General features: G+C 40.7%; 1 protein-coding gene across 1 annotated transcript in view; it reads left to right on the forward strand.

The window, feature by feature from the left end:
- Nucleotides 1–11,924, forward strand: part of CEP95 (centrosomal protein 95) — a 30,034-nt gene that overhangs the window by 11,319 nt on the left and 6,791 nt on the right. The window contains exons 6-11 of the mRNA XM_023212093.2: nt 1,530–1,645; nt 3,584–3,709; nt 4,914–5,107; nt 8,272–8,384; nt 8,573–8,702; nt 9,625–9,816. Coding sequence (XP_023067861.1) covers nt 1,530–1,645; nt 3,584–3,709; nt 4,914–5,107; nt 8,272–8,384; nt 8,573–8,702; nt 9,625–9,816 — 871 coding nt within the window. The remainder of the gene's footprint in view (nt 1–1,529; nt 1,646–3,583; nt 3,710–4,913; nt 5,108–8,271; nt 8,385–8,572; nt 8,703–9,624; nt 9,817–11,924) is intronic.

Below are 11,924 nucleotides of genomic sequence, written 5' to 3' on the forward strand. Positions count from 1 at the left end.
TGAGCCGCTGCGCCCGGCCTCAAGTTGTTAAATTCTTTTTTTTTTTTTTTTTTTGAGACGGAGTCTTGCTCAGTCGCCTAGGCTGGAGTGCAGTGGCGCCATCTCGGCTCACTGCAAGCTCTGCCTCCTGGGTTCATGCCATTCTCCTGCCTCAGCCTCGCGAGTAGCTGGGACTACAGGCACCTGCCACCACGCCCGGCTAGTTTTTTTGTATTTTTAGTAGAGACGGGGTTTCACCGTGTTAGCCAGGATGGTTTCGATCTCCTGAACTCGTGATCCTCCTGTCTCAGCCTCCCAAAGTGTTGGGATTACAGGCGTGAGCCATCGCACCCGGTCTAAATTCTTTATAATAATTTTTAATCACTGTATAACATCATTCATGTGGATGCTTCATAAATTACTAAACCATTCCTCTGAAGTACAGGGTTTTTAAAAATACTATCAAAAACGTGATACTTAATGTTTATTCCTTTTTTCTCCTTATATCTTGAGGCTAGATTCAGAGTAAAACAGTATAAATGTTTTAAGGCTAGTAACAGAAGTTGCCAGATTGTTTTCCAAAAAGGTCATGACTGTACATTTACCAACAGTATAGAAATGCTGGGTTACAGGACCCTCATGAGCCAATATCATTGATCATTTTCACAGTTTTTAAGCTTGTACTTATTTCATAGACAAAAATATATTGTCATGACAGGTTTGATTGCACTTCTTGTTAATTAGAGGTTGAACATAATGCTATGTCTTTTAAATAGCTGATTCTCTCTTTTTTCTTTTTTTAATAGAGTTTGTCATGGTTCAAAGAGCACAGGCAATGCCTTCTTTTTTAGGTATCGTACATTGTAAAAAACATGTCTCAAAGGAGACCGTCATAAGATGAACATCTTTTCTTTTCTTTTTTTTTTTTGAGACAGAGTTTTGCTCCTGTTGCCCGGGCCGGAGTGCAATGGTGCAATCTTGGCTCACTGCAACCTCTGCCTCCAAGGTTCAAGCAATTTCCTGCCTCAGTCTCCAGAGTAGCTGGGATTACAGGCACCTGCCGCCACGTCCAGCTAATTTTTTGTATTTTTAGTAGAGATGGGGTTTCACTATGTTGGCTAGGCTGGTCGTGAACTCCTGACCTCAGGCGATCCACCTATGTCTGCCTCCCAAAGTGCTGGGATTACAGGTGTGAGCCACCACACTCAGCCTGATGAGCTTCTTTCCATAAGATTTTTAAAATAATAAAATAAGCGCAAAAGTGAAACAATTGAGGGATATTTGATGCAAAATTAGCATCCCACCCCCTTCACTCCCGCAACCTAGAGTCACCAGTATTTGCTGTTCTCCTATACATTTAATCATTGACACTTTATATACGGCTATTTCCATCATTCATGTATCAGTCAAAACAAAACATAAGCAGCAAGACGTGCTAAGCAGCAAAAGGAGAGTCTTTTCCTTTTTTTGCACCCAGCAGCTCTCCAGGTCCTCAGGGAAAGGGCCCTCTGGTCAGGCTGGGCCCTGAGTGAAGGAGGGAACTTTTTCAGGTGCTCCTTGTCTTCGGAGACGTTGGGCCCCTCTTGGGATGGAGATGAAGCAGAATCCACTGGTGAGATCATTAGACTTGGAGACACAGCGCACACCTTTTCTCTAAGAAGTAATGGTGAGTAGTTAAACCTCGAGTATCAGTTATTATTCAACATACAACTATAAAAATGTAAATGGTATGTAGGAGTGTTTAAAATTGAGAAGAATAGAGAGAGCCCTAACTGAGCATGGGATTTGAAATTCCAAATATCCCACTACCCATTAAATATGAACACTTATCTGAAGTCACAGGCATATGGGCAGATAAGTCCAAGGCAAATAAGTGTATGCAAGGTTATCAGGCAATTTGTGGTTCCTGATACCCTAGGAAGAGAATTATGGATACATCTTATAGTCTGGTCACACTTTCAGGGTATTCCTTAATTGTTGTTTCCTGAACTGGTGGTTGATTCACTTTTTTCATTGTTTCAATCAAGAAGTTCGTACACACAGTGGCAGTTTTTCTTCTAGGCTTCAGGCAAGATTTCCAATAGCCTATTGCTTGCACACAGTAGACCTGGATATCTTTCAAGCCCCAATTTTGAGCCTCCAACCTTTCCCTCCTCCTATAATCCTACTCCATCCTGCCCACCTTGGCTTCATAAATTACTAAACCAGTATATGGACCATAAGTCTTGGAATATTCTCCCTTCCTTTTGGTTCCTGGCGAACTCACCCTCCAGTAGACCAAAAAGCTATGCTTGCCATTGGGATAGGCACAGTAACAGAAGGACCAGAGTCAAACATGGATATTGCAAGAATGTTTCTTGAAGGAAGAGAATCAGATGGATTGACTGGGAATGGAAGGGATGGTGATTGCAGAAACAGGTTCTGTGATGTCAAGTGCTGTATAAAAAAGATATTACTATAAAATGAATTACTTATTTTAACATTATAAGTAGAGAGGGGAATTGTGTTTAAGAATAATGCAGTTAAGGCAAAGGAAAAAAGATTGAGAGAGATGCCTGGCCAAGGTGTTTGGGTTTGATGTGATAAAAGGACTTATGGCAGCTTCCTTTCATATTTAGATTTAAAGTGTCTGATAGCTATCATATACATTCACAGGCATCTACTTTAGGCTTCAATATATGGACCATAGTCTTTTTTTTTTTTGACACCGAGTCTTGCTCTGTCACCCAGGGTGAAGTGCGGTGGCGCAGTCTCGGCCCACTGCAACCTCTGCCTCAGCTTCCCAAGCAGCTGGGATTACAAGTATGCGCCACATGCCCGACTGATTTTTGTGTTTTTAGTAGAGATGGGGTTTCGCCTTGTTGGCTAGGCTGGTCTTGAACTTCTAACCTCAAGTGATCTGCCTGCCTTGGCCTCCCAAAGTACTGAGATTATAGGTATGAGCCACTGCGCCTGGCCTGGACCATGAGTCATTGTTTGTGGTACTAGCTAAGACCCTAACTGATGTCTATTCATACCAAGACGTGCCTATAAAACAGCCAGCATTTCCATAATCCTGGCATCTATTTTTCTAAAGCAAAATAATAAAACATTATATAAAACTTTGCTTTTAAATTGCATAAATGATTCTGGACTACAAAATGGCATCTTTCTGATAGCAATTAAAAATAATTGATATTATGGCCAGTCACAGTGGCTCACGCCTGTAATCCCAGTACTTTGGGAGGCTGAGGTGGGCGGATCACCTGAGGTCAGGAGTTCGAGACCAATCTGGCCAACATAGTGAAACCCTGTCACTACTAACAATACAAAAAAATAGACAGGCATGGTGGTGGGTGCCTGAGGCAGGAGAATTGCTTGAACCTGAAAGGTGGAGGTTGCAGTGTGCCGAGATGGTGCCATTGCACTCCAGCCTGGCGACAAGAGGGAAACTGTCTGAAAAAAATAATAACAATTGGTATTTTGAGCAATGGGACCAACATTACTTCTTTCAGCATTATTTAATATTTCTATTTCCTGAGTACAAAACTCTTGGCCTTTAGTATAATGTTCAGTAAACTATTTTGATAGTTAAAAATTTTACCTTTAATATTTTCTTTCCTAGGTGCTCAATGTCTTAATGAAATGCTGTCTAAAAAAACCTCAGCCTCACCAGGTTCTAAATCACGTGAAGATGTGTTGTACCCTCCTAGTGTTTTGTCCCAAAATAGGACATCCTTTGTTGAAGACAGTGAGTTGTAATGGATGTTAGTTCTTTACTGCTGATGATCATTCGTGGGGCAATTGTTGTTGCTCTTGGCCTTTTTACTTTTATTGCTGTATATGAGATCCTTTTTGATCTTACATGATCTTACTTGTAAATGTTTGCTATTAATTATGATCTCTGAATTCTGCTTAAGATGGTCTTTGGTTGCATATTTTTGCATCCACTATTTTATTATCTAAATTCTCAACATTCACCTTTTTTTTTTTTTTTTAAATGAGACAGAGTCTCTGATACGTTAGTACATCTATTGGTGGTATTCATATTATTGGTAAGTAACAAAGTATAGTAACTGGAAAAACATTCTTTTTTTTTTTTTGTTTCGAGACAGAGTCTAACTCTCTTGCCCAGGCTAGAGTGCAGTGGTGCGATCTCGGCTCACTGCATCCTCCGCCTCCTGGGTTCAAGGGATTCTCCTGTCTCAGCCTCCCGAGTAGCTGGGATTATAGGCGCTTGCCACCACGCCCGGCTAATTTTTGTATTTTTAGTAGAGATGGGGTTTCGCCATGTTGGCCAGACTGGTCTTGAACTCTTGACCCTGTGTTCTGCCTGCCTCAGCCTCCCAAAGTGCTGGGATTACAAGCGTGAGCTACTGCACCTGGTCTCGAAAAATCATTCTTGTTTCTTACTGTCATCTCCAGGATTTTCATATGGTAGTAATACATAAAAATATTACTGCCTAACGAGTTTTGTAACATGTGAATGAACCATAATTCACATAACATAACATTCTTCAAGCCACTTAAGTTGCTTCCAGTTTTTTATTATTTTAAAGTAACTTTCAGGAAACAGTTTTATGATAATAACATTAAAATTACATCCAGGGCCAGGCATGGTAGCTCACACTTGTAATCCCAGCACTTTGGGAGTCTGAGGCAGGAGGATCACTTGAGCCCAGGAGTTCAAGACCAGCCTGGACAACATAGTGAGACCTCCTCTCTACTTCTTTTAAAACTAAACAAATTAAAAAAGAAAATTACATTCTAATTTAATTAGATCCCTGTGTGTTGAGGCTACATCTCTGGTTTAATTATTTTTTTATATTCTTTGTCTTAAGTTTAAAAAAATATTTCTAATGTGTTTGAACATGTTTATATAGGTATGTGTGTATTTATATAAAATAGTTTTCTTAGAATTGCATCGTAATATCCACTTTAATTTGTCTTACTAGCAGAAACCCTTTCTGTGAGTAGGATTCCAAATGCTAGGAAGCTAGGGGAGCCTATCCGAGCAGCTATTCCTTTACATCCACCCTACCACCCTTCAGAGCCTCGAGCACCCTGCCCCATAGGAAAAGAATACTTGCATTCAAGTCACTGCCCCCCAGCTGTAAATTCTACTCAAGAGCGTATGGAATTTTCTGGGGTAAGTGGAAAAGCTTACTTTCAGTTGGCTAGAAGTACACGTGTATGTGTGTCTGTCTGTGTGTTGGTAATTGATTAGAAGCCCGTGTGTGTGTGTGTGTGTGTGTGTGTATTGGTGAAGTCTTTATTCTTTGTCAAGGAAGCCCCTATATTTAAAGAAGTCTCTGCTAGAATTGTCAAGCATATTGTACTAGTCAAAGCATTGTACTCCTTAAAATTTGCCTCTGTATACACCTGCACGTTCTTGTTCTAGGAAGATAGGAGAAAGATGAATGTATGTAAAGGGAAATAATAAGAGCCAACACATAGTGAATGTTTATTTTGTGGCAGGCGCAGTTCTGTATACTTCAGGGGTGTTGAATAATTTACTGCCCATAACAACTCTGGAGTAGCTACGATATTTATTGTGGGGAAGCTGATGTAGACAGGGCAAGGTTACACCGCAGTTACAGAGTCAGGATTTGAACTTGGGCATTCTGGCTTCAGAGTCCATATTGTGTCTGTAATTTAATAATTTCAAGTTTAGAAAACACAGAGTGGAAAAGAAAATAACCATCCATTCATATTGCCATTATCCAGCATGAACCACTGTTCATATCATACTGGCTTATTTGCTTCAATTGCAGTGAGCTGAGATCGTGCCACTGCACTCCAGCCTGGGTGACAGAGTGAGACTTCATCTCAAAGAAAGAAAGAAAGAAAGAAAGAAAAAAAACTCTTTTTATTTAGTCATCCTGACCCTATCTTTCTAAAAAGAACAGGACTGGGTTCGGTGGCTGACACCTATAATCCCAGCACTTTGGGAGGCTCACGTGAGCGCCAGAGTTTGAGACCATCCTGGGAAACATAGTGAGAGACCTTGTCTCTACTAAAAATAGAAAATTAGCCTGGAGTGGTGGTGCATGCCTGTGATCTTAGCTATTTGGTAGGCTGAGGCAGGAGTGTCACTTGAGTCCAGGAACTGCAGTGAGCTGTGACCACACCACTGCATTCTAGCCTGGGCAGCAGAGCAAGACACTGTCTCAAACAGAAAGAAAACGGGCAGGTATATACACAAGGTAGATATATAAACAGCGATACGTTCTCATTATTTAAACATTCAAGCAATGCATTAAAAGTACAGAGATGAAATAAGCATTATTAACATTAGGTGACCACATTCTCTACATTCTATGCATCTAAAAAGTAGAGTGGATAGATAAAAAGAGGGGTTAAAATGGAGTCATAAGATAATGTTTACTTTTGGGGGAATCATAATGGGAGTTTTGGAGATGGTTCTGAGCTGGTAATACTCTGTTTCTTGACCTGGGTAGCAGTTAAATAGGAGTATTTATTTTGAAATAATTAAGCTAGAAATACTTTATTTTTAAAGTTTCATAAAAATAAGATTATGTTGTTCGTTTTATTTTTTTTTTGAGACAGAGTGTCGCTCTGTCGCCCAGGCTGGAGTGTAGTGGTGCAATCTACACCCACTGCAACCTCTACTTCCCAGGTTCAAGTAATTCTCCTGCCTCAGCCTCCCTAGTAGCTGGGACTACAGGCGCACATGCCACCACACCTGGCAGTTTTTTTTTTTTTTTTTTAGTAGAGACAGGGTTTTGCCATGTTGGCCAGGCTGGTCTCAAACTCCTGGCCTCATCCGCCTGCCTGTGCCTCCCAGAGTGTTGAGATTATAGGCATGAACCACCACACCCAGCCTACTAAAAGGTATTTAAGTTTAATAGAAAAAGATAATGAAGTGAAATTAAAGATATCATTAAACATTAAATAAATGGCCAGGTGCAATGGCTCACGCCTGTAATCCCAGCACTTTGGGAGGTTGAGGTGGGTGGATCACGAGGTCAGGAGTTCAAGACCAGCCTGGCCAAGATGGTGAAACCCTGTCTCTACTGAAAATACAAAAATTAGTCGAGCACAGTGGCTGGCGCCTGTAATCCCAGCTACTGTGGAGGTTGAGGCAGGAGAATCGCTTGAATCCCGGAGGTGGAGGTTGCAGCAAGCCGAGATCGCACCACTGCACTCCAGCCTGGGTGACAGAGTGAGACTCCATCTCAAAAACAAACAAACCAAAAAAACATTAAATAAATGTTTCTTCATCACAAGAAGTATCTTCTAAAAGATGATCTCTAAGACCAAGAAATAAATTTAGCTGGACATGGTAGCTCATGCCTGTAATCCCAGCACTTTTGAAGGCTGAGGCAGGTGGATCACCTGAGGTCAGGAGTTCGAGACCAGCCTGGCCAATATGCAAAACACTGTCTTTACTAAAAGTAAAAAAAAATTAGCTGGGTGCTGTGGCACATGCCTGTAATCCCAGCTACTAGGGAGGCTGAGGCAGGAGAATCACTTGAACCTGGGAGGCGGATCGAGCCTTTGCACTCCAGCCTAGGCAACAGAGCGAAACTAAAAAAAAAAAAAAAAAAAAGAAATTTAAAATGTTGAGGGTTTATATTCATATTTTGGGAGGTGTTGTCTTTGTTTTAACTGTTTCAATTTTGGACAGCCTTTATTGACGTCAATACAAAAGATAACCACGTGAATACTCTGTACTAGTGGTAATTTTTTTGTTGCCCAGGCATAGTGGTAATCCCTGAAATTTCTTTTTTTTTTTTTTGAGACGGAGTCTGGCTCTGTCGCCCAGGCTGGAGTGCAGTGGCCGGATCTCAGCTCACTGCAAGCTCCGCCTCCTGGGTTTACGCCATTCTCCTGCCTCAGCCTCCTGAGTAGCTGGGACTACAGGCGCCCGCCACCTCGCCCGGCTAGTTTTTTTTGTATTTTTTAGTAGAGACGGGGTTTCACTGTGTTAGCCAGGATGGTCTCGATCTCCCGACCTAGTGATCCGCCCGTCTCGGCCTCCCAAAGTGCTGGGATTACAGGCTTGAGCCACCGCGCCCGGCCTGAAATTTCTTATTTAGAGAACACCTGGCCTGTCTTTTTATTTGAATGGCATCCTGAGCCACACTTTTTCTCTGAGCCCGAATTTCTAGACATTGCTCCAGTCCTTTGGTGCATTGGGTGTCCATAGGGTATTTTGACAAATGCACTTCAAAACGGAGATTGAAGGCACGTAGCTTTGTGCCACAGTTCCTCCCTTCCTCACCCCCAGAAAGTTTATGTTTCTTATTTGTAGCTTTTTCAAATCAACTTTTTTTCTGTTTTTAATAGGATCTAGATGATAGAGTTTTCTTAACTTCCAAGTTGCCGAAAGACAGCAAACAGGAAGTGTACCCAGCTCAGGTCCAAGGGCCTAGGACAAGGAAGCCTCCCAAAGGAAAAAGGTAACATTACTGCAGACTTAAGTGTTTACAGTCTGTTTGCAAAGAAATTTGAAAATGCAGGGCCTAATCTCCAAATTTAGCTGTGAAGACCAGAATGAAATATTAGTTAAAGTATGTATTACAGTTATTTTAAACTAAATAATAGACACCTAGCTATTTTAACTGTCAGATGGTCACTTTTATTACAGAAATGAAAACAGAGCTACAGCCTCATCCTGCAATGCACCTTTTCCCCAGAGGCCGAGAAAGAGATTAACAGAACAAGAATTACATGATGTGTCAGAGAAACTCTCACAGCGGCTCTCTGAACTAGATTGGGCAAGTCTTGTTTTTTCATCTATATTGAGATTCCCATGGCTTAAGTGAACATTTAACTAATCTCTCAGTTGAAAGTGAGGTATTAGAAATATAGTTGTGTCTTATTAATAGTTACTGTGAAAATGTTCTGTAAATCAAGCAGATGGAACTGGAAGTGATCTCTCAGCCTTTCATGATCTAACTAAATTTAGTCCAGATTTATTCAAATTTTATTAAATTTTGATGAAAACTAAATCATTTAACATAAATGATTATGTTAAGCCATTTTTCTTTAGATATATCTATATGGTTCCCCTTTGCCGCAAAAGACAGATCTGGTATGAAACTAAAATTTAGTTAGAAATCTGGTATGGATCACTGATTCTCACAAAATACAATATTACCGTTTTAAGGTATCATTGAATGAATGTTTTAAATCCCCATGTGACTTAGTGAAAAGTTTATTGAAACTTGGTGATCCATAGCGCTGATCTACACCTTTTAAAAACTAAACATGTATGCCAGGTGCGGTGGCTCACACCTGTAATTCCAGCACTTTGAGAGGCTGAGGCAGGCGGATCGCTTAAGCCCAGGAGTTTGAGACTAGCCTGGGCAACATGGTGAAACCCCATCTCTACAAAAAGTAAAAAATTAGCTGGGCTTGGTGGCATATGCCTGTAATCCCAGCTACTCAAGTGACTGAGATGGGGGATCACTTGAACCCAGCAGGCAGCCGTTGCAGTGAGCCCAGCTAGCACCACTGCAGTCCAGCCTGGGTGACAGAACGGGATCCTGTCTCAAAAGTAAATAATTAAACACATAAGCGTCTGAAAACTTGTTGTTAGTGACTGTCAAAGGAAGCTTTATTAAAGGTCTGCCTACTCCTACAAATTTACATTCTGCTGAAGTCAGTGAAAGATGTTGAAAAAAGTTTTCTCAATAGATGTTAAAAAGTGCCCTGGGTGATCGGATTAAAGAAAAGACTGACCATAAAGAAGAAGATACTGGAAATGAAGAGGTAGAGGATGGAACTGAGGAGACACTGTCTCAGCACAGTGATGGCATCGTGGAGTATGGGCCAAAGAAGTCAAGGCCAGGTACTTACCCCAGAGAGACTGAGAAGGCGGACATCCATGTGAACTACTTAGGCAGTTCCATCTGTTCTTAATAACTTATATTCTAATTTTAAATAGTTGAGAAATATATAAAAGGATCAGAAGTAATATCAAACACCTGGATCTTCCCTGGCTAGAAGTAGCAGGTGTTAACAGTTATATTTGCTTTAGCCCCCTTGTGTTTAAGAAATAAAACAGTAGGAACCCCCTCTGCTCTCCCTACAGAAGTCTTTTCCCCACCCTCAGTGCAACCACTATCTTAAAGTTGGCATTTTTCTTCTGATCCTTGTTTTTATACTTTAACAGCTCATACATTACTTGTCTAAACATACTATTGTTTTATGTTGTTTAGAAATTTACATACTGTATGTATTATTCTGCAACTTGCATTTTTTTCTGATATTGTCTTAGAAATCTATTGCTGTTGATACTTATAGATCCAGCTCATTCATTTTAACTGCAGTGTAACTGAGTTCTTACAGTGTGTCACTTTTGTGTGGGTATATAGCACTATACATTTCCCCTATTGCTGGACATGTTGTTTCCAGTTTTCATTACTATAAAAAATCTGCAACGAACAGCGTAGAATATGTGCAAGAGTTTCTGTGATATCTCCATCTAGTAGGATTGCTGGATTGTATGGCCTACATTTCTTCACCACTGCCAGCTTGCCCACCAAAGTGATTGCACTGCTTTATACTCGTATCAGCAGTTTCTGGTTTGCCACGTCTTTGCAGATACTTCCTACTATTTGATATGCCATTGTTCAAATCCAATTATCCTGTCTTCCACCAACTAAAATCCTGCATATTTTACATTTAGTTTTATCTACTTGGGGCATCCATTGTTTCTTCAGAAATAGCCTTTTTCTGACCCAACTTCCTTAACTTTTTCAGTTGTTTTTTACTCCTTCAAGAATGCTCTTTCCTTCTCTTGATTGTTTCATCTCTCTTCCCTTTAAAAGGACTCAGCCAATTTCTAGGCACCCTCATCCAGGAACCTCTTCCTTTCCCTTATTATGTACATACACATGGTATCCTATTGTGAAAACAGGTTATAAATTAAAATATTATTTCAGGTGCGTCTTCAGTTTCTAGAGAGAATACATCATGAGCAGCTATCATTCAAAATAGATTATGCAAGTCAGTTTTTAAAAATACATCTTAGAATTTGAAACGTGAAAGATTGGAATTGAAAGCATGTGAAAAAAATAACAAGCTCAGGGAAAATTTATTTATAAAGGTACCAAAACTAGCTTCCTTGGTCTTAAGGCTATCTTGAAGTGCTTTTCCCACTGGAGTCACCCTCTTCACAACTAGCAGACACACCTATAGACAATGGGATAAAAAGGTTTGTAGAAAGAAATGGTTTGTTAGATCTCCATGCTAAATGTAGCATGGATTTAGAACACTTAAGTTGTTTACAGTAGTAGGTTTTATAATGCAGTAGGATTTATAATGGTGAAAAACTAAAACTAATTCAGACGTTCTCACACTCATTTGTAATTCAGCACGTAACTTCCCCTCAGGAGAGTATCAAAATAATTGCAAAAACTTGAGAACAGAAAAAAATGCATGATGTAAAATTTCATTTTATGTCCCAATTATATATGTTAAAGTAATGTAGATTTGTGAGCCGGGCGCAGTGGCCCAGCACTTTGGGAGGCTGAGACAGGTGGATCACCTGAGGTCAGGAGTTTGAGACCAGCCCGGCCAACATGGTGAAACCCCATCTCTACTAAAAATACAAAAATTAGCCGGGCATGGCAGTGCACGCCTGTAGTCCCAGCTACTCGGGAGGCTGAGGCAGGAGAATCACTTGAACTTGGGAAGTGGAAGTTGCAGTGAGCCGAGTTTGTGCCACTGACTCCAGTCTGGGTGAGAGTGAGACTCTGCCTCAAAAAACAAAACAAAAAAACCCCATACATTTGTGATACAGAGTCTGAAAGGAATTTTTTAAAAAGTGAATGAGCGGCCAGGCGCGGTGGCTCACGCCTGTAATCCCAACACTTTGGGAGGCCAAGGTGGGCGGATCACAAGGTCAGGAGATTGAGATCACAGTGAAATCCCGCCTCTACTAAAAATACAAAAAAAAAATTAGCTGGGCGCGATGGCAGGATTTTTTTTTT

This window comes from Piliocolobus tephrosceles, chromosome 16 (genome assembly GCF_002776525.5).
Source record: "Piliocolobus tephrosceles isolate RC106 chromosome 16, ASM277652v3, whole genome shotgun sequence".
In the NCBI taxonomy this organism is placed as follows: Eukaryota; Metazoa; Chordata; class Mammalia; order Primates; family Cercopithecidae; genus Piliocolobus; species Piliocolobus tephrosceles.